General features: G+C 37.4%; 1 protein-coding gene across 1 annotated transcript in view; it reads right to left on the bottom strand.

Annotated features, from left to right (window-relative positions):
• The window catches only part of FRK (fyn related Src family tyrosine kinase), an 89,439-nt gene that overhangs the window by 24,600 nt on the left and 40,564 nt on the right, over nt 1-24,275 (bottom strand). The window contains exon 2 of the mRNA XM_067702309.1: nt 17,300-17,421. Coding sequence (XP_067558410.1) covers nt 17,300-17,421 — 122 coding nt within the window. The remainder of the gene's footprint in view (nt 1-17,299; nt 17,422-24,275) is intronic.

The following is a 24,275-nucleotide window of genomic DNA, read 5'->3' as shown; positions in this document are numbered from 1 at the left end:
GTGATATAGATGGAGTCTTATGATTTCAATCCTAAATGCCAGGCCCAAATGAATTTAGAAGAGTTGGTGGCAGACGTAGAAGCCCAGCTTTCTCCTAATGGTGAGATCTTATCGTATAGTTTCTGATGATAGAAAAGAGTTTGTCTACCACTGCACAAAGGTGTGAGATTTCATCAAAAAACACTTCCAAAGAGCTTTTTTCCTCAATTTACCACACGACTAACATATTATTCAGAACATATTAAATAATTATAATATTCCAAAATTAAGTTTTTAAAAGACAGACCCTCCAGAAATTAACTAAAGTTAATTTTAGTACAATATAAACATTAAGTTAGAGGCTATGTCTGCAAAACATGAGACAACCTATTAGGCTTAGTGAAAGATATCAGTATAACAAGTAGTTTGGCATTTTACAGATAAACAAATGATTGAGCAGATTTTCATTTTTCAGCTAGTCTTCTGGCATCATCTGGGCACAGCCTCATTCTTACTGACTGAAAATAATCTGTTCCCATTCTGGATAAAACAATATGACTTAGATGATTAAGCAAAGGATTGAAAATCAAGAACTCACTGCCCTAATCTAATTCTCCCAGTGATTTGTTCTTTGACCTTTGGCAAGGAATTTCATTTCAGTTTCCTTATCTAGAAAATGAAAACAATGATCTTATCTATATACTCTCACAGGGATAGTTTGAGTGTCATTATTCACAGAGGATGATAGATATTTCTAAATGTGCAATGTGTGAGTACTATACTAGAATATCAGTATTATCAAATAGCATTGTCAACAAGAGAGCCACGTCCAAAGTAAAAGTTTCCACTCTTTGCACAATAAAGGCTACATAACATAGTGGCTACCAAACATATTAAGTGAAGAAACTGCCATTAATTCTGTGTGAGAGAACTCCTACATATGTAAACTCCTGTTTATTTGATTTCTCTTTGGAAGGGTGGTTTGTACTTTTCAAAACTATTATAATCATGATAACACCTCCTATACCATTGCTTTAGAAATCATGTTAAGATAGTTCTATACCAGTAAGTAAATAACATTACATTGAGTTATTACACTGTATCCCCCATTAAAACAGAATCTAACACACACACCCATTTTACACTGTGTTTTGTTCTACAGCAAACAGAATAGAATTCCTGTATGAGTAGTTTTGAAAGAAGAAATTACACCTGTCTCAAAATATTAAAGTGGTATCATGTGGAAGACTTGTTCTTTTCTGATGAAAAAAAATCCACTAAACCAAAAGGAACAAACAGATTTGACTCTCTTCATGCATAAAACTCAACTACTGGGTCCCCAAGGTCATCTGTCTCCCAGCCAGGCATATTCAGTGTGCTGTGGACATCAGTCAGTAAGTTTGACTACTAAGCTGCTAGGTTAAGTGAAGACTCATTAAGAGAATGTCTACATTAGGTGACTCAAAAAACTTAAAAAATCTATTTGAAGATACATCTGATAGCTCTCATGTCCTGAGGTCTTCAGCATTGTTACTGGTCCAGTAGACCAGCTGAGGTACTTTTATAGTCAAAGACAACATAATCAACTACCCTTACGTGCAAAAATCAACTATCTCTTCCATATTATATAGCATGGAAATCCATGAGCTTGAACCTCATATCTGTCCAAATACTTAGGATATGTTTGAGAAAACTGTTGGTCTTATCCTCAAGACCCCTATGGTCTAACTCCTTATTAAAACAGGCCAATCCCCAATCAAAGCTGGCTCTTAAATTTTCAGAACAAAATGTCAGTTTTGCTGTTTATACATATGATATCTTATGAAGATGAGTATCACTTTAATTAATACATAATTATAACATTCAATATTTTCTCATATAATAAAAAAGTATCTACCACAGTTTTACATGAAAATAGCATTTGCAGCATCTGATATTGCACAGAAAGTCTCTAGGAAACAACTTGACTCTTTATTCCTCTTGGGACTCTTAACTTCTCATTCAGTATTATATCTGCAATAAATCATCAGGAATTTATATCTGTGGATTATATTATCTCAGTTTCCTACAGAAGGTCTTTCACTGGATTAAGATTTAATGTGACATGAAAGCCAGTGCTTCTACTTTTCAAAACTTACCCTAAGGAAATAATCCAAGTATTTACATGCATTCACTTAGTTATATAGCTGCTTTGTTCCAGAAAGATCCAAAGGCTTGCAGAAATTATCAAAATAAAATGAAATTTAAGATAAGTGGACAAAAAGGAAAGGAAAGGACGATGACTCCAGGAACAAGGCTGGTATGCTTTATGTAAGGTATTCTTTAGATGTCCGTCCATGTTTGCTAGATGTGGACCAAAGATTTGGCTCTCCACATTTTTGACAGCTCAAAACCATGAGAGAAACTCATTCAGTTACCTGATTCCCTGAATAAAATATTAATAAACTGTTATTCAAAAAAAAACCCAAAACACTATTGCTGGTACTGAAATGAGAGAGAAACTTCTCACATAGGTCTTCATAAAACACACACACACACACACACACACACACACACACACACACAGAGCAAATGTAATAAGCAATATCATCATCAAGATTCTTAATAGTAAATACACTAACACATTGCAAAGGGCTGGTTCTTATAATGTCCACTAACGTGGGCCCATTTCCAACATGAAATTCAATGAAAACATTTGTATAGGAAACTAACTACTGTTCATCAGCCAAAACAGGGAAAGCAATACGTATAAGAATGTTCACTGCAGCATTTTTACAGCATTAAATGACTGGAAAATTGTAGCAAATCTGAAAATTAAGAGTTAAAACGATAATCATAAAAATTATGTAGTAACAAGAAAAAAATAGATAATGTGTTAAGTGAAATAAAATGTGTTAAGTGAAATAATTGGGATACAGAATTAAGAGCATAGTATTATTTTAAACATGAGGATACATCTGGCTGCTCACACATCCTGGAGCCCTTTCCTGCTGAAGGAACCCAGCTGAGGTTCCTTGTGAAAACCATAACTGCATGAGGGCCAAGATGATCCAATTTGCCAACATGGTAACAGCTGAGTTAGATTGGCAGATTTGTGAGTATTTTACTCTGTTTTTCCAAACCCACCGTAATGAAGGTATAGTGAATTTAAAATAAAAATATATACATAATGCTTCCCACTTTGTTAGAGAGGCAACATAAGAATTAACTACCTAAGACAATGTCCACATATACGTCTCAAGACACTGACTATAATGATACTTGATATTCTTTATATAAAGACCCCCATGAACTCATTTCTCTTTGAACTTAACGCTTAAAATATAGTGCATCTCTTCTTACATAACCCAGTGAGAAGCACAATATGGTTCCCATTCTGCATTAACTGCCAGAGAACTCCCAGCTAAACTGATTTCTAACCTGTGATACTTTTCTCCCATTTGAGGCTCAGCAAGATCTATTTCTCTGTTCTTTTTCATTGATTTGCCTTTTTTATGTTTATGTTTTTTATGTTTAGCTGTATTTTGCACTGTTTCAGCAACGTAAGCCAACTTAAATCCTTTCACAAATGAAGTGATAAATAATCAAATAAAATGGCACACCTACTAAACATAAGAAAGAATTTCTAATGAAATGAACTGTCCAACACCAGAATAGGCTGGTTCTCTGGGGTTTCTGTTCATGGGAGGTTTGATGCTCCCCTTAGAAGTTTCAAATTATAAGAGATCTCAGAAAGAGCAACATGAGACTAGACAGTTTTTGCAAGTCCTACTATTCTATCAACGGAAGGTGAATATGATATATGAATGACAAGAAATTTTAAAGATGATTTAGTCTAAATTCCTCTTTTACTGATGAGTCTAGAGTTTCAAAATAAACTACTATTTGTTCGCAGGGTTGGAATCCAAGTCTAGTCTTCTAGGGTGTCCTGTGAATGACAGTAGAAATAGTAGAAACCTTTAACTGTTTATTTCTTGTTTCCTGTTTTGTTTAGTTGTTTTCTTTTTTTTCAAGTAATAATTTACTAATTTCTCAGGAGAATGTTTTAGGACTTTTAGAATGCCATCTTTCCTGTCCCTATCAAACTCTTCCCAAACTCTTGGGAAGCCTTTTCTATTACGAAGGAGAACTCAGTCCCTGAATCTCTCTTCTTCTCTGCACCCCATTTCGGTAATGAGGAGACATGCTAAACAGAGTGAACATGAAAGTCCTGGAGATATGTAATGGATGATAATTGAAATACCTTGAAATCAATTTTTATCTTCTTGTGAAAATACAAAGGACCTTCTCGTGTATTAGCTAATTGATTTTCACAGCAGAATACTGTGTCCTTCCATTTTTTCATTGTTTTTACATATGCAAGACAGCTTTTGGTAATTTGCTCATTATTCCTTCATGTTTCCAAAAGCAGAGAGCTCTCATTCTTGGAAATTTCATCATATTAAATGAGGACCCTTGATATAAGATATATTCCTTTTATTTATTTCGGACAAGTATTAGGCAAAGTTTACATAAGTCTGTTTAGATTTGGTTTCATTTGTCATAACTTCCGGCCTACACAGTTCAGGTCATGTTCACGTAACACTTCATATAAAGACAAACCATCTCCTAGTCACAGGCTACACTTTGAAGGCTGGCCAGCCATCTTCCTAATGACTCTCACTAGTTCAGGGGTGAACCAGGTAAACAACCATGGGTACCCAGGATGACTCACCACTACCCCAGAAAAACAGTTCAAAGTACACGTTCCAATGCAAGGTGGGCCAACACCTCCATCTTTCTGTGAAAAAGGTAGTATTCTTGACGCATAAACATAAAAGCAACTGGATTTTTATTGAGCACCTGCCTTAAGCAAGCACTGTGCTAAGTGCTTTTTTGTGAAGTATTTTATTTCATTCTCATACCAACCCTAAGGGATATGGATATTATTTTCATCATTTTACAGAGGAGAAACTAAAGTCGAGGGAGATTAAGTACTTTTCCCCTGGATACAAAGCAGGTAAATATTCATTCTGTGAGTCAAAACCAGAGAACGAGACTCTGAATCCCACACCACATTCTTAATCCCTCCACCAACTGTCTCCTTCTATTGCCAAACAGCAAGTATTTTTAGGCAACTCTCACAAGACACTGCTCACAGCTCCGGGAGCAAGGATGCTTATTGGTACTATTTAATCTTGAGATGAGGATAATGCTGCAGAGAAGGTCTATTTCTGCAACTGACACCTTTAAAGGGAAACACAGGTTGAACATTCCTCCATCTAACACAGTGATTCTACTTTTCTTATTTTTACTGGTTCTCAGGCTTCTCTGCCTCCATCTTCTCCTTCTATATTGGTTCTCACCTGGGCCAGCATATCAGCTCTCACAACGATTCTTAGTAATATTGCAGACATTTGGATTCTGATGACTGTACTGAATGTGTAATGACCCCCCAGTCTCTCTCTGCTACGCTGCTCACTCAACTTCCCTGCCAGCACCTCAAATGTACCAAGTCAAAATTTTAATTCACATTATCTTATTCCCCAAGTTTCCTCCCCAGCTTGAATATTCTATCTCAGTGAATGGCACTGCCACCCTGAAACCCAGACAGTAAAGCTAGAGATTTGAGGGTCACGCCGAATCCTCTCTCTCCCTGACTTCTCATCTCTGACCGAGCATTATGTCCTGGCAGCCCGTACTCTCCACTGCCATCACCTTGTGGCGTGCTCCTTGAAGTCTCTCTTCTGGACCACTGCAGTAAGCTCACTGCAGTAAGCTCATACACTGTTTTCCCTGTGTCCTGCATCACTATCCAGCTTCCACAGTCACCAGAGTCCTCTTCTAAAACACAATCTGAATTTGTTATTCTCCTTTCTAAAGCTCTTCAAGGGCACTCCATCGCCTAAAGTTCACACGCCTTAACGGAATTCTCTCCTGCACCCTACCCTCAACGTTTAAACACTTATCTGTAGTTTCCTGAATGCACCATGGTGTTTTCTGTTTCTGTGCATTTGCACAGACTATTCACTCCAACTACGATGTCACTCTATTTACGTGCTATAGACAAGTTCATTTTTCAAGGCCCATTTCAGGCGTCTCCTCCTCCATTAAGCCCCTAGACTTAAGCAAGCAGAGCAGCTCACTTGGCCCTTCATATCCCACTGCACATCGACTTCTGCTATTGAATTCATTCACAGTATTGCTCCTGTAATTTATACTGTACCTCTCCTACTGGATTTTGAGCCCTTTGATTGCATTTACTTATATGAGACATGAGGTCAGTGAATCATTCTCTCTTGGCCTTTGCAATGGCTTGCAGTAGGTGGAGCATCATTCCCCATCACATGAACTTAGGATGCAGCTTTGTGACTTGCTTTGGAGTGTGGGCAAACACAATATATGGCACATCCTAGCAGAAGCTTTAAAGAGTCTGAACAGTACGTCCTCCCCTTCCCCCCTCGCCCTTCCAAGGAGAGCGCCATACCCAGGCTGCAGAGTTTATTACTGTTTAATGGGAGAATCCAACTGACACTCTGATGACCTCATCTTCCCAACTGAGTTAATCTTAGCATAATATTCTGCTTCCAGATTTCTCTCAAATTTCCAATGTAAGAAAGCAATCCTCATTTCTACTCCAACCTACCATTAGTCTGTATAGAAAATTAAAGTGTGGGACTTCTCTGGTGGCGCATTGGGTAAGAATCTGTCTGCCAATGAAGGGGACACAGGTTCGATCCCTGGTCCAGGAAGATCCCACATGTCACGGAGCAACTAAGCCTGTGCGCCACAACTACTGAGCCTGCGCTCTAGAGCCCATGAACCACAACTACTGAGCCCGAGCACCACAACTGCTGAAGCCTGTGCACCTAGACCCCGTGCTCCGCAACAAGAGAAGACACCACAATGAGAAAGAAGGCTGCGCACCTCAACGAAGAGTAGCCCCCACTCGTCGCAAGTAGAGAAAGCCCGTGCGTAGCAAAGAAGACCCAATGCAGCCAAAAAATAAATAAAAATTTTAAAAAAAGAAAGAAAATCAAAATGCTTTCCTTGATTTCCACTATTTGCTTAGTCTTGTAAAAACCAGAGTAACACAACAAATAAGTAGATATCTTTCCTATACGAGTGTGTCTTTTCTACTTAGTTGGCATCTCCCCTCCACTGCCAACTAGAATAGACACTTCATGAGGTCAGGGACTGTCTTGTTTACCACTATAGCCCAGCCTTCTGAATACCAACTGCACATAGTACGCATTAAATAAGTATTTGATGAATGAATGAATGAATCCCAAGTTCTTTAAGGCCTGGATCATCATTTTGTTCAGGATAATACACATAAGAGATATACAGAAAATGATGCTTACTAAAATTATATGAAAATAGGAAAATAATTTTTGCTTCTTTCCTTTTATGTTTTTGCTTCCTGCATATTTTATTTCTAGCAAAACCGTTTTTAAAGCATCTGCAGGTGAAAGGGAGATAGCTATGAGAGAGGATTTAAGGAAAGTCCCTGCCCTGCTGAAACAAATAAGGAAATAAATTTAGTCTCTGCCATGCATAGGCTTTTAAGACAACAGAATACTTTCTTAAATTGTAATCCCTGTGCCAAAAGACCTAATAGCTTAATGCAAAGCACATTTCTAAAATGCATTAGAAATGACTTCATGATAGATGCAATGCTGACAAATAGAAAGTAGCTAATATACATATATCATTTTAAATACACAGCTTAAAATTAAAGCTACTCTTTTATTAAATTGTACTGTATTTATTTCATTTACTTTTTACATTATGAACACATCTTATGTAACTTTCACTACAGAGAAACTAGATACCTGAATCATTAAGAAAAATGTAAACCCTGGTCAATTTTTTGACATTAATAAAGTAAGATTACTGCCAGTCAGATGTTTTTAATATTTACAGTACAAGTTGCTAGAGGTATTTTAAAATTATAAACTTCTTTTCAACTAAAATCAGATATTCTTCCCCTTCCTATAAATTAATGGGTCATGAAAACAGACAATCTAAACTACTGTATTGTTTCCATGATGGCATGCTATTTCTTGACACGCCACAAGAGGGGGCACATGTTTGACTGAAAGCCCTCAGTAGCTGCAGTTGTAGAGTGGGGAGCAGAAAGCAGAAGCCAGTATGGTGTTCTGGTTTTAAAATAAAGGTACACATATAGCATTCAGCATTGCAGACAATGTCCCTGTTTGTATAAACACCATGTGAAATATTCTGGTTAAGCTTAATTTTACAATTTTTTTTCAATAACACGTATTTGCCACTTAGAGTAACAAAAAGAAATTGCTTAGATACTTTAAGAATCAGGTAACCTTGAAATATAAACGTTTATTTAGTTATTATTTCCCTGAAGTATAAAATGGACTAAATTGCTCAAGCCTGGTGGTAAGGAGGAGGAATTGGAAGGCCTGCTGGTCTCTGACTTTCATTTTCAGAGCGGAGATGGCTTAGTTTTCTGTTCAACCCAAAATTCAGCACCATGCCTCAAATGTTCTTCCTTATCCGTGCCTCCTTTTGTATTCCACTGCTCAACTCTGCTTTTAATCCTTCCCCCTTTTCCCAGTTTGAGATCATTAAATTTATATATTATCAAAGCCCAAGACCCAGAGAGAACTGGTTGGGTACCTCAGGTCTGGCAATGTCTTGCTATCCAAAAATACAACCCACACTGAATTTATCATGATCGCATTTATAATACATACAATCTAGCACCTTGTTAGTTATTAAAGCATACTGGTGGCAAGGGATGAACAATTTACAGATCTCCATTTTATTTTTTAAAGGGTTCAAAAGTGCATCACAGAAAATGATTTATTTTTAATCTAAGGAGCATCACCTGATTTTTCAAAGGAAGAAAGATTCTTAAGAATGAACATTATCTAAAGAGAAAAATAAGTTTTATGCATGCTATTTTCCACTTACTCTTACTCACTATTTGGTATAGTGTTGACTGTTGTCTCATTTCCCTGTAATGCCCTCCCTTTTTAATCCCTTTCAGAAAATAACAGTTCTCTTTTCTGGATTCTTAAAGCACTTTGCATATTAGTGCTTTATATGCATAATAATCAAGTGCACGTTATAGTGTGAACTGCTTAGTTGTTTACACAATTATGCCGTATAGCAAACACAAAGGAAAGTTCTATGATGAACGGGTGAATGAATGAATCAATGAATACATGAATGGTTAAAAAATAATTCAAAATATTCTTGCCAATATTTTTGAAAATTGACTTTTTATGTACAGAACCAAATGCAATGCATAATCCTTTATTGTATCAAAAAGCAAATAAATAAACAAAGGGCTAGCAAGGACATTTGGAGACATTTGAGTATGTACTCTATGGTAGATAATATTATTGCATTAGTGTGAAAATTTGGGGGGTTAATAATGGGGTTGTTATAATGTAAGAGAGGGTCCTTATTCCTGGGACATACATACTAATACTAAAGCTTTTCAAGGTGAAGTGACATAATACCTGCAACTTACATATATGTTACATATATGAGACATATATAGATATGTGAACGATGGAAAGTAAATGTCACCATGTGTTAACAACTGATGAATTTAGGTGAAAGGACATAGTTATCTTTTCAACTTTATCAATAAAGTTAGGGAGAAACAAAGACTCTATATGTTTATATTGAGTTTTGGTATTTAATGGTGTGGAATTGTTTTGTAATTTTTTTTTTCCTGGATGCTCAGAGAATTTTTCCTTTATGCCTGATATTAAAGTATTTTGAAAAGATACCCTAGGTATGTATCTTCTCATTTATGCTACTTAGAACAACTAGGAGTACTTTTAATCTACAAGCACAGATTGTTTTTTAACTCAGGAAAGTTTTCTTCTACTACATATTTAGCTGTTGCTTCCATTTAATTATTCTACTAAATGTCAAAGAAATGTCTCCTGTTTGTGCATGATCTACCCTTACGTATTTTCATTGATTTCTCTTCTCTCTCTAGAGAGCATCTCAAGTCTGCTCTTTACATCCCTAAAGTGACAATTTTTCTGCTTCCTATCTCCCATCTATTGTCTTTTCATGCCCCTTTTGATGCCTAATTTCATAGTTTGTGTTTTCTTGTATTTTATAGTTTCAAATCAAATGCTTTCAATTTTTTTCTTCTGTTCCTTTTAGTGACTATGTCTCAAAAAACGAGTTTTCTCTACATCTTCAGGTTATTGTTTATCATCTATTATACAATTATTTTTTCCCAAATCATGTTTGAGAGAAGAAGAAATGGTTCTATGATCAAGTAATTTGGAAAACTCTGGGTTGAAAAACTAACTTTCTTGGCTGTAGGACTTCTGAGACTTTAATGTGCTTTTGTTGAGTCAGGGCAGAGAAGATATAATATGAGGTGTTCTTCAAATGTTTTTAACTCCTAAACCCTCTGTCTTATGGAATGCTTTTGACTTACCAAAGAATTCCTGTTCTAGAACATAAGTTGGAAAATTTTGTTATTGAGCATCCAGAATCTCATGACTTTTGTTTTTATTATACTCATCCTTGAATGCAAAGAAATTTGATGCTCAGGAGAAAAACATATGCAACTGGTCCTCCTTTCCATCCACTTAGATGAGTGTACATTTCCTTCTCTTAGCACACGCACAGCAGGGCTGCTAACACACCAAGCCTCTAACCATACTTCCGATGTCTAGCAAATGTTCAGCTCCTGTGGCTTTGCTGGAGGAATGGTGGATATTCTCCTACTCACTTGGCATGCCTGCCATAAGAAATAGAATCCAGTCCTTTGTAATTGCTATGGACTGAATGTTTTCCCTTCAAATTCATATGTTGAAGCCCTAATCTCCCATGTGATGGCATTAAGAGGTGGGTCTTTGGGAGGTAATTAAGATGAGGTCATGGGGGTGAAATCCTCATCATGGGATTAGTGCCCTTATAAGAAGAGAAAGAGACCAGAGCGCTCTTTCTCTCTCTCTCTCTGCCATGTGAGGATACAACAAGAAGGCAGATCAGGAAGAGAGCCCTCACCGATATCAAATCTGCTGGCACCTTGATCTAGGACTTGCAGACTCCAGAACTGTGAGAAATAAATATTTGTTGTTTAAGCCACCCAGTCTGTGGTATTTTGTTATAGCAGCCCAAACTAAGGCAGCAATGCTGAGCTGTTTGTTTAACCAGAAGAATGTATGAAAAACACAATCACGGGAGAACAGAGTTCTTATTTCCTTCTTTCTTTAAGGTTAACGTCACCTAATTTGCAACACACAGTCATCATCTGTCATCTTCTGCCCTTATAACATTTACTGTGCTGGAAGCTTCTGTTCCACTTGGATGTAGAAAAGGCAGGGTGGGGGGAGGCTATGCACAGATGCCCAGGGAAGACCAAAATCACTAAGTCGGTTCCAAAACAGTGGTTGCCTGGTTTCCTGGTATCTGCATGTCCTGCCTCTCTAAGATAGGGGCACACACTGAGCAGGGGTCAAAGTATCCTCGCACCTTCTTTATGACTAGCCCTGACCGATGCAAAAGTCAAAGTCTGCTCCTATATGTCAGTTCACCTGTATTCACACTGAAGTTGGGAGAATATTTACCTAGAGTCTAACAAATCATTGATTGATAGACTCAGTTTACAGGGCTACTCTGATTCTGTATCTCTTATGTATATTCTTGAATTTCTATTCAAGGGGATGCTAACTTAAATGACTGTTAGCTAGCTGCTATCTTCATTTGAAGTACAACATTGGACAAAATGTAAATAAAGGATCAATTTAATTTGGCAGCCAATAAAATGAAAAAAAATAAGAGAATGGAATATGTCATGAAGTATGAAAAGGTAGCAATTTCACCAACCTCCACGTGACTTATCAACTTCTCATTTATTTAATATCTGGAATTGATTACTATAAAGTTACATTCAAAGGGCAATAATATGCATCAGTTCTTTGTTGTGCTTGCCTCCAAATAGCTCAAACTACTCATACAGAAAAGATATTTTTAATAAACAAAATAAGGTAAGCAGAAGAGAAGAGAAAACTTAGATGAGTCAACAAGTGGTGTTCACAGAGAAGCAAAAGAAAAAACAATGCAAGCACCCTAAAGAATACTGCAACTTCTAGAAATGCTAGCCATGGATTTTCAATAAAATAGAATATTTCTCCATGAGCAGTGCCCTAGAGAAAAAAGTTCTTTGCCTGTGCATCTGTGTGTGTATGTTTGTGTACACACACAAACACAGATATATGTACTACATAATAAAATGTTAATTTAACTTTATAGAGTATTTAAAACATCTGAATATAATTTATCAGTAGTAACATTAAGAAAAGGCAGAATATACGATAACTGACCCAAAAAGCCACTTGCTATTATAGGCAATGATATTTGTAATTAAGTTGAACACAACTAAATTATGACTTTAATTAAAAGGCATTTTCTAAGATGGCACCGACATGTTTAAAATTCAATACATTTTATATGAGGTACTGGAGTTATTAACAAAAATTTCTTTCTGCAGCTTGTGTATTTTTTAAAAAGCAAAACATCATCTCTAACCAATATCAAAATGCTCCCAGAATCCACAGACATTTCATTGCATAATAAATTCAAGGAGCAATTTTTTCCAACCACTTAATACTTGCCCCTCCTTGGGATATACAATTGTATTTACATCCATGGTTAATAGTAATAGAATTCCTGACACACTCTTATGGCCACTATGTCCACATTCATTTTAAATGAAGAATAAATGGAGGCTCAGAGGACTGACAATGAAACACACAGCCTTTTGCCATTGGTCAGCATCAGATTAGAATGAATCAGCAGGTCTTAAAAAAGTTTGGGAGCAATAATGGTATCTCAGTGGCTGGTGGAAAGTGAGTTTGGGTCTGAACCCTGTGCCAGGCGGAGAGAGACAGGGCCACAATGCAAGTGACATCCTTTTCCAATTTTGTCTCCTCTACAAAAGTCTTGTTACCTGGAAACAACTAACCTGTTAAGGTGAGAAATTGTCTTTCTAAAATAAGTCTGAAACACAGCAAGGAAGAGGATTATTTGTGATCTTACATGGTCCAGACTTCAGAGGTTTAAGAATATGACAATGGCCTTGCTTATCTTTGCTCTTGTTAGATGATAGTGTAAAGAGGTGAGTGTTTGAGCATCTACTGTCTTTACAAACTGTACTAGGAACTATGGAGATAGAGAAGAAGCATGAAACAGAAGCAATAAAAGTATGTTGCTTCGGCTCAAGGACTGTATAACCTAGTTTGAGAAGCACACTTTTACCTACAGTGAAAGAGTTACTCATAAATATAAAAGACTCTTTGAATATGTAAGTTCAACATGAAGGATACACACAAGGTCAACATGAATACACATCTTCCCTAATGAAGCTGCTGTTATTCTCATTACTTTTTGAATTGCCTTCAGAACTAACTGATAAGGCATGCAGAAATATTTACAAAGTTACAAGTCCATGGTTTCGCTCAGGCTAATCATCCAGATTATTCAGAAAGTGGCTTCAGATAACTCTGGTCAATTCCACGTATCAAAGCTGCACTTAATGAACATATAATTGCCCAGCTAAGGCCTTTAACATAAAGTGATATCCTTTCTGGAAAGGGAGTTCTACCATTTTTGCAATACTTTGAACAACAGCAGTCTATTCCTTTGAAGGATAAAACATTTATTTCGTTCTAAAAATTCTAGTATATTTATTTTAAAATTAAATTATGTTGCTACAGAGACCTACCTATATTCTCAAGAAGAGACTTCATAGCAATCACAAAGTACTATTATAAAAGTCCTGCACGTTCCATGGGACCTACATGTTCACTGTAATGGAGATGTATCACAGTGAGTTCTCAGCTCAAAATCAGCAGACACAAGTCAAAAAAGAGATAATGGCCCCTTGTATGTCCTCCTGCAATTACTTCAAACACCTCTGAACTTAATTCCTTTGGTCCCCTCTTCTCTCTTCCTGAAAGTATATCCTCCCATGGACCTCATCTTGGCTCAATTGACCACTATCCCCCAATCACTCAAGTCAGAGATCTGCAAGTCATCCTAGATTCTGCATTCTCCCTTATTTTACCCCATTTCTGATCAACTACCAATTCCTGTTGGCTCTATCTTCTAAATATTTCTCACCTCCATGCCCTACCCTCTATTTGCCAAAACTGCCCTGGATCAAGCCATCACCTGTGGAGATAAACAAGACTCTCTAGCAAAGAGCCCCAGGAGCTCTTTCTAGATGGCATGGTAATGGTCCACTGGGCCGGTCCCACCATCGCCCCCTATGGCCAGCAAGAAGGACTGCAGCTGAATTCAACTTCCAACAGGCCCTATGGTTCCTTTTCTACAAAAGAGAAGCTGCAATTTCGCATGGTGCCAAAGTCCAGAGGTGCTGGGCTTTTCAAACCACCCTGCAAATAGTTGATGTCCAAACTCACTTCTTAGCACCAAAGCAAAGACTGCTATCGAGAGTCCTAAGGCCATTCCCACACTTGCCCCATAAAAAAAGGAGAGCAACAGAGGGGCCGTGAGGCTTCTGGGGACAGAGGAGCATTAGTGCAGCCGGCTGAGTGTAGGTTCCCTGGCCCTACTCCGCGGAACGCTGACTGACTTCTGTCTCACACCTGTGATTTCAGACAGCAGCAAGTGATGCCTCTGTGTTTGCCCCGTCACTTCTCCCCAGACTATTACCTATAAATCTTTCATCCGTTCTGTTCTCCACTCTGTCATCAAAGGTCAGACCGAGTCACTTTCTGCCTAAAACTTCCCTCTATATTTGGACCTGTAGAAAAAGCTCCAAATTCCCCAACATGGTATACAAGGCCCTGAACAGTCTAGTTCCAGCTTTCCTTTCCAGGCTCATTTTTGGCCATTCCTCCTCTCCTCCACCTCTGCTCCCCATCTACACACACGCGCACACACACACACACCTGCACTGTCCTCCCCACTCCCTACCCTCCACTCTGTGCCTTTGCCTTGCCGGGAATAATCCTTCCCACACAGCTACCTTGTGACACACACTGAACACAAGTGCTGCCTCCTCTGTAAAACCTTCCTAACTCCTCTCTGAGACTTGGCCCCTGCCCCCTCTTGTCTCACCAGACAGCTGTGTTATCACCCTCCTGGAGACTGGGGCCAGGGACTGTGCCTCACTCTCCTTGCTGCCGTAGACCCAGCAGAAGCCTGGCACAGACTAGGCACTCAAATATTTGTTCAAGAAATAGACAGTATATAAATAAATGATATCAGCTACTAGATGCATCACCCTGAACACTGCTGATGAACTTTTTTGCCTCATGTCCTCTGTCATTTTTCAACTATCTTCAATCTATTATCATGCGCTCTTAAAAAGCTTTCGCTGAGGATGAATCTGGAATTCCCTCTACTACTCTAGAGATTTTCCTATGCAGAGCTGCCTAAAGTAAAATTACAATGTGCAATGCAAAATCCTTTCTGAAAAAACTCGCCTGAAATTCAGTTTTATCCCTCAAGGTGTATGTTTCCGAAAGTGTACTTTAAGCAACAATATAAATGCTTATGGAATGCCAAACATCAAATTTACATTAATGGCAATAACAATAATAATTTCCTTTAAAGTAATTGACTGAAGTCAAGAAATAGCTAAACTAGTTGACATGCAGTCAGAATTTTATATTTTTCATCAGAAAAACAATTCTCTACCAATGACAAATAACAGTAAAGCCCCTAAAACTACCTGTCATGCATCTAATGAAGATGGATTCTCTGGCTACCACGTATAATACATGATATCCAAAAGCACTGCTGTAATTCACAGCTAATTAGTGTCTTGCCGCTATGAGAGGTGTCATAGCCCTAACTCTCTCCCCAACTCTCTACTCAGACCTCACAAGAGCTGACAGCCAGGCAAGATCACAACAAGCCAATTAGCACCCACCCCAACCTTGGGCTGCTGTGTGTCGGCAGCCCTGCCGCAGCATCAATAAATCATGCCCCCCTCAGGAAGCGCTTCTCTGACAGCTGCGAGCCACTGTCGCCTGAGGAATAAAGACAATACTTCTAAGGAAAACTCACGTGGGAAAGACAGAGATAGAAAAGGGATATTATTTGCCTTCCTTTAGCAGCATAACTTTCAGCAAAATTGAAGACCATCAATTCCGACTGATTAGGAGACAACTGCCCTGAGAAATAAATCCATGACTGGTATACCTGAAGATCCTTAGTGGTAATCAACAGTCAGCAATTGCGTTGTACACTTGTTTGTTCATTTTAATGTAGATTATATCGAAGACCCTTTTCTTTCCATTTTTCTCCTGTATAGTCCTCCTTCTGGCTAATAAGAAAATTATCCTTTCAGTAGGACATAATGGTCTGCATTTACTTTGTCCCCTAGTGAATGCACAGCAATCAGATAATTTGTTTGAAAGACTCTAAATGGTTTGACTTCATTGAAAAGGAATCTATAATGTTATGCTAGTCTCCAAGTAGGGCCTACAAAGCTTGCTAAACCCATAAGCAAGCATTACAGTATTCTCGGCACATACCAGCCAATATCCTTGTAATTTTGTTCTAAGCCTGTAAAGCTGTTTTGCTCCATAATATTCTACTAAGAAAGTGTTCAGCATAGTCACTGTAGCCTGGGAATTATTCAGAGATATGACTCAGTTAATTCTACTTTTTCTTTGTTTTCCTCATGGAAATATTCTACTTCTATATTTTTAATGCTAGAATCTAAAACATTTAATCTAGCTTTTGGCTAACTAATGACTACCTAATATATAAGCACCTGTAACACTTAAAGATAATTCTCAGGTCTCCTGTGCTTTTTCTTTCCTAGGGTATTGTAAACATGCACTTGACTCTCAGCTGGAAAACTACATTTGACCAAATGTTACATGTCATTGGTTAATTAAGCACATTTGCATTCAGCATTTCAATTCATTTTCTATTTACCAGGCAAAGACAAATGAAATGCAAAAAGAAAAAAAAATGGGTATTATGGCAAGATCAATTTTGACAACAGTTTAGACTTTGCTTCTTGCTTATCATTTCCCTAAATGGATAGGCTCCTAGATAATGCAAAAGTGAGAAAACACAGGCAGATCCATATATTTTTCATCTCATACCTAGAGTGTGTGTATTTGAAACATTTATAGTCACATCTAGCCACAGACAGAAATTGTTTTGCTAATTTTTACATTACTCTTGAGTAGGTCAATAGATTTAATTTTGGTACTATTGTGAAGATAACAGATAAGGCAAATTTAAAATTAACATGTCCATGTTCACACAGAAGGTTCATGACTACAGACTCTCAAATCCACATTTAAATCACACAGAACAATGCCCATACCTGAAAGGGAGAAGTTGCCTTTCTGACTTTCACTTTCTCTGATTAGAAAAGCACCTGTCTGATTTTCTGAATATAATAGTTGTTTTTCAGCATCTGCCCTCTTGATTGCTCCGAAGAACCACCTAAAAAGAGAGAGAGATAAACTTTAATTAACCAGTCAACATTCTTTTTTTTTAAGGAGCAAGAAGTTTGGCAAGAAAGTTCCAATATCAGAAGGACTTATACTCTTTAGTGAAACTATAACAGGTATAAACGGTAGTTTTTGATACTTGACATGATTTTTCTGCATGTCTGCAACACTCACCAGGAGTCTTTAATATATTACAAAATAGAAATTTAGCTGATGCCTCTGCTACCACATGTCTTCTCACACCTGCATTCTGTCTGAGAAACCCTGTGTTCTCCTGTCAAATCCAAAGCTTCTAGGGTGGGCCCACCACACGGTAAGTTTGCCATGTTCCACGCTCTAAAACTATTCACATCACCATCAGACTGTCCGCTGCCGCTCCTAACACCTTCTAGGTGTTAGGAGGCAAACATTCCAATCCAGGGATTCATATATTTCACATCAAAGTGGGAACAGTAAAAATGTAGTTCTCTGGGTTTTAATTCCCATGTTTCTCCCCTCCATCACTGCCCAACCCCCCCGACCCCCATAATATAAGATGGTTTTGCATGTTTAAAAGGAAATGTTCATCGGTGGAGAGATTATGTGAAGAAGATACTTCTGCCTGGGAAGTATCTTCTTAGTGTCCCCTCCACTTCTCATCTTTACACTCTTATCCCTAACATTCCAGAACTACAAGAGTCAGTAAATGTGAATGTGATCAACCCCAACAAAGAATTATGGATTTTAATATCAGAACCAGTTTAAAACATATATCAAGTCACCAGACACTAATGTGATAAGAGGAAACTGAGACAGCCAGCTTTGCGTTAATGACCTTTCACTGTAGGGTCATAATGTCGATCTTTATCATTAAAGACTTCAGGTAAAACATTTATCTTTCTAGGCATCATTTTTAAAAATGTAAACACTCGAAGAGAAGAAATGTAGGCTTGAGGGAAGAAATACAGGCCAGGTGAGAAATTGCAGGCTGGGAGAGGCCCTCAAAAATTGGTTCCAATTGGTTTGACAGGTCATGGGTATTGGGGAATATGAGTGCACTAAGGGTGACACAATTGGAAGGAAGAGGGGAAGAAATTGAAAAAAAAGAGACATTAAAATATAATTACCTTCTAACAAAAGTAAGATGTTTGTTTACCATTTTCCCAATCATCAAATTGCAAATTACACAATATTAACTATATTAGCCAGGAAATGCCAGATTATGTTGGAACAATGAACAACTCCAAAAATCTCAGTGGTTTAAGACAACAAAGATTTGTTTTTCACTCAACTGCACGTCCACTGAAGGTTATCTGTGCCACGTCCATCTCTATGTCCATCAAAGAATTTCCATCTCCATGCTTCCACGATTGACTAGGCAGGCTGGATTGGAAAATGTGGCAAATCACAGGCTGGTTCCTGGAGTTTCTATTTAAAGTTTCTGCTCAAGAATGAGCCCACTGAGAAATAAGTTGTATGTTCATACTAAATCCAAAGAGAGTAGAAAATGCAATCCTACTATTTCCCTGAAGGCAGAAAACTGGAAACGTTTGGTAGACTACACTAATGACTACCATATTGATTTAATATCAGGAACCAAATTAATGTCCACAGGCTATTGTTTGTCCAAATGAAATTTTAAAAGGCTTGGAAACATTCCAAGGTGGCCATGGAATGAATTCACAGAAAAATAGAAACGTATGTTTTCCACTATTGCAGAAATAAGTAAATATCAATAGAATAATGGAACATAATAAAAAACAGACCCAAACATACAAATTAGTGATGAAAGGATGGATTAGTCAATAAATGATGCTGGTACCAATCATAATCCATATAAAAAAATTAATTGCTGCTACCTATAGCATACACAACAATTTTACATAGATTAAAAACCTAATGTAAGGGCTTCCCTGGTGGCGCAGTGGTTGAGAGTCCGCCTGCCGATGCAGGGGACGCGGGTTCGTGTCCTGGTCCGGGAAGATCCCACGTGCCGCGGAGCGGCTGGGCCCGTGAGCCATGGCCGCTGAGCCTGCGCGTCTGGAGCCTGTGCTCCGCAACGGGAGAGGCCACAACAGTGAGAGGCCCGCGTACCGGAAAAAAAAAACAAAACCTAATGTAAAAGGCACATTCTAAAACTTTCTGAGACTATTAGACTAAGGAAGTTTTCTTCCACAAGACAAAAAGAAAAAGAAGACATACGAGCCTTAAGGGAAAAGATTAATAATATTTATTACACCATAATTAAAAACTTGCAACACCAAGATTACCATGAAATAAAATTAAACTATAAGCCACAGACCTGGAGGAGGTATTTGCAGAGCATATAAACAAGGATAAGATTAGTATTCAGGTTATATAGAGACCTATAATCACTAAAAAAAAAGACAACACAGTAGAAAAACTGACACAGTATATAACTGGATAGATCACAGAAAAGAAAAACCCAATAACTAATAAAAATAAGGAAAGAAGTACAGCCTCTGTCTATTGCCAGTAATTAGGAATATTAAGAATATTAAATTTAAAAAATGAAATGCACTTTCACACTTTTCAGGCTGGACAAAATTTAAAACTCACATTCAGGCACTGGAAAAAACACGAAACAAGAACCTTTATATAATACTAGTGGCAATGCAATTTGATACAACTAATTCAGAGAACATCTGGCAATATCTAGTAAAGCTGAATATTTGTATGCTACTTAATTTCACTTCTAGATTGTATACTCTGTGTGCTCAAGGAAATATACCACAAGCACATTCACTGAAGAATTCTAGCATGGAAAGTTGGAAACAACCTAAAGGCCCATTGTAGGGGAATAAATAAACTTCATTATGGATATAAAATGGAATCCTATCTGGCAGTTAAAACAAATAAATTGTTGAGGGACAAAAGGAAGTTGAAGAATGATACATACCTTTATAATACTATTTATATAAAGTTTAAACAAACACATGAAAAACATTAGATATTTTTATGGATAGCATGCTTAGTGAAAGCTAATAGTTAAAATACTCAGGCAATTTTTTTTTAGACTCCATTTCCAGCAATGGCAAAATTTCTTCACACAAATATTTCAAGCAAAGAAGCAACATGGATCGAATATACTTATCAACCCCATGCATTTTCCTGATTTCTAGTGCATTAATTATGCAGCATCATTAAAATGTTTGGTCCAAATATAAATATGTAAACCTTTACAAGAATTACAATTTATCTAACAGATTAAATTCTTAGAAGTACAATTATATCTCATATATCTCATAATTCTAAAGAATAAATACTCCATTAGATAAGCTTTACATATATACATTACGTTTGTATTTTGGATAATCTAGTTTATAAAATGATGTCTTTTCTCTGCCTAATATATGTATAAGCAAGCAGGTTTTGTAAATCAAATGATTAAAGATATAATAATTTTACTACATTTGTAGAGAGGAACTGTGTGATGAATTTTTTTTCTTAAATTCTCTCTGTCTCACCAATTCTGGATTCTTTTTTTTTTTTTAATTTAATTTAATTTATTTATTTTTACAGCAGGTTCTTATTAGTCGTCCATTTTATACACATCAGTGTATACACGTCAATCCTAATTGCCCAATGCATCACACCACCACCACCACCACCACCCCGAATTCTGGATTCTTGTACAATCACCTTACAAGGCAAATCACACCAGTAATGAATTGATAATAAGAATGAAATACATGTAACTATTTGAATGGATGCATCAGCTCACTTAATACCTGGAATTTTACTTGGCTGAGATGCCATCAAGAAGTGAAGAAAATAAATCGTTGTTTTCTGGATGCAGTGGCATTATAATGCCATTTTTCATACTCAAAGATGATGCGTCTGCTATAGATTGTGATCGCTAGAGCATGTGCTGCTGTACAGACTGGTGGGCAACCGATAGTTCGGTCCACCCTCTGCACAGGTGAAACCCACTCCTTAATTTGTGGTTTGAGCCATGGGCAGAACTGTCATTCTCCTCAGTTCTGCCTTTAGAGCCCCTGCTGGTCCCACTCTGGAAGGGCACGTACACCCCAAGCCTCGTTGTCCACAGGCCACAGCCATTTTCAATGCTCTCTTTAAGCTGTAGTTCTTATGTGCAGTAAACAGTGAGTGCTGAGAAGACATCAGGATATCCTAGGAGGCAGAAAGCATCAGGGGAGAGTCTTATAGATCGTGATCCTCGAAATGCGGATCAGCAACAGCATCACACAGAAACTTGTTGGAAATTTGCAGGCTTCACGTCATACCAAGTGAATCAGAAACTCTGAAGGTGGGGCCCGGAAATCTGGGTTTTAATAATTAGTTCCCCAGTAAATCTTATGCACACCAAAGATTGAGAACTACTGAGGTACAGAAATAGTAAAGAAGTTGGAAATTTACACAAGACATCTGAAAATAAGTTAGATTTGGCACTTACATGTAAAAATTATTATCCAATAAAATGATACTACACACACTCACATACACATTTTATTGATATTTAATGAAAATAATCTTTATTACTATGCCATACCTGCCATGAAAGAGATCTTGATTAAGAATAACCAAAAACGAGAAGAGATCCATAATAACCTATAACCTTGGAGAAAAATGCTTCAGTTAGGTGAAAATGGAGCAAAAAGTACACCGCCTGTTTTAGATGAAAGGAATATGTAATTGAAATCTAAGATTCATTCTGCAAACATTTGAGTGTCCATTGTGTGTAAATTCTGTAGCATGGACACAGAAAGATCTGCAAGACATACTGCTGAATGAAAAAGGGTAAATTGCAGAGTACTAGGAATATTATAGTTTTATTTATATTTTAAAAACCAACAAACCAAAAATTATATGTGCTTACTTCTCCAGACATTAGGGAGAGATGACAAAATAGATGACAAAAGACTTTCACTTTTTACTCTGCATTCTTCTCTATAATTGGATGTTTACGATAAGATGTAGTTATATCACTTCACAATTTATTTATACACAAAAAAATGAAAGAAGTCAACCAGGTATATGCTACAAAAGCCTACATGTCATAAAGATCTGGACTAGAGATTTTGGCCGTCAGAATTGATAGTTACAAGAAAAATCTCAAAGGAATATGGGTGGGTGATTATAGATGAGCAGTGAAACAGATGGAAGACCAAACATGACACCAGGGTTTCAATCTGCATGACTGGAGGACAATGTACTCAGCAGCACATCAGAAGGCAGAGTGTAACAACAAGTAAGAGCTACAGCATCTCACTGGGAAAGTTATGCCTGGATTTCCTCATTTGTAAGTGGGAGTAATAATCATTACCCTGTAGGCTTCTTTTGAGATGAAGAAAAATAATGTGTGTAAAGTGCTTCATGCCTGGCCACATTCACGCTTAATAGCACCTATTTTAAGAGAACTGATTTAAGGGAGAAATTATATATTTGGTTTTAGACACGATGGATTTGAGGTAAAGACAGAACATGAGTGAATATGTGAACATGATCTCACTTCTCTAACTGTATTTGTACTAACTTTGCTGTTCTGCCTGCCCAGTCTTCACTAGGTCATGCTGCCACCAGGTGGCAGTAGACCATTTTACTAAAGCAAAAAGGTTAACGAAAGCTGTAAGGTGATTAACTGGACGTTATTTTACAAAAAAAGTCACAATGTGTCTTTTAAAAACAAAAATGAGAATTTATGCAGTGTTACTGAATATCAACATTTAAATAATATAGATCCACCAGAGGGCAAACAGCAGAAGCAAGAAGAACTACAATCCTGCAGCCTGTGGAACAAAAACCACATTCACAGAAAGACAGACAAGATGAAAAGGCAGAGGGCTATGTACCAGATGAAGGAACAAGATAAAAACCCCCAAAACAAGTAAATGTGGTAGACATAGGCAAACTTCCAGAAAAAAAATTCAGAATAATGATAGTGAAGATGATCCAGGACCTCGGAAAAAGAAAGAAGGCAAAGATCGAGAAGATGCAAGAATGTTTAACAAAGATCTAGAAGAATTAAAGAACAAACAGAGATGAACAATATAATAACTGAAATGAAAACTACACTAGAAGGAATCAATAGCAGAATAACTGAGGCAGAAGAATGGATAAGTGACCCGGAAGACAGAATGGTGGAATTCACTGCTGCAGAACAGAATAAAGAAAAAAGTATGCAAAGAAATAAAGACAGCCTAAGAGACCTCTGGGACAACATTAAACACAATAACACTCGCATTATAGGGGTTCCAGAAGGAGAAGAGAGAGAGAAAGGACCCGAGAAAATAGTTGAAGAGATTATAGTCAAAAACTTCCCTAACATGGGAAAGGAAATAGCCACCCAAGTCCAGGAAGCGCAGAGTTCCATACAGGATAAACCCAAGGAGAAACATGCCGAGACACATAGTAATCAAATAGGTAAAAGTTAAAGACAAAGAAAAATTATTGAAAGCAGTAAGGGAAAAATGATAAATCACATACAAGGGAACTCCCATAAGGTCAACAGCTGATTTCTCAGCAGAAACTCTACAAGCCAGAAGGGAGCGGCATGATACTTAAAGTGATGAAAGGGAAGAACCTACAACAAAGATTACTCTACCTGGCAAGGATCTCATTCAGATTCGAAGGAGAAATCAAAAGCTTTACAGAAAAGCAAAAGCTAAGAGAATTGAGCACCAGCAAACCAGCTCTGCAACAAATGCTAAAAAAACTTCTCTAAATGAGAAACACAAGAGAAGAGAAGGACCTAAAAAAACAAACCCAAAACAATTAAGAAAATGGTCATAGGAACATACATATCAATAATTACCTTAAACGTGAATGGATTAAGTGCTCCAACCAAAAGACACAGGCTTGCTGAATGGATACAAAAACAAGACT

Source organism: Pseudorca crassidens, chromosome 13 (assembly GCF_039906515.1).
Source record: "Pseudorca crassidens isolate mPseCra1 chromosome 13, mPseCra1.hap1, whole genome shotgun sequence".
Classification (NCBI taxonomy): domain Eukaryota; kingdom Metazoa; phylum Chordata; class Mammalia; order Artiodactyla; family Delphinidae; genus Pseudorca; species Pseudorca crassidens.
This window is presented reverse-complemented; position numbering and strand designations above follow the sequence as displayed.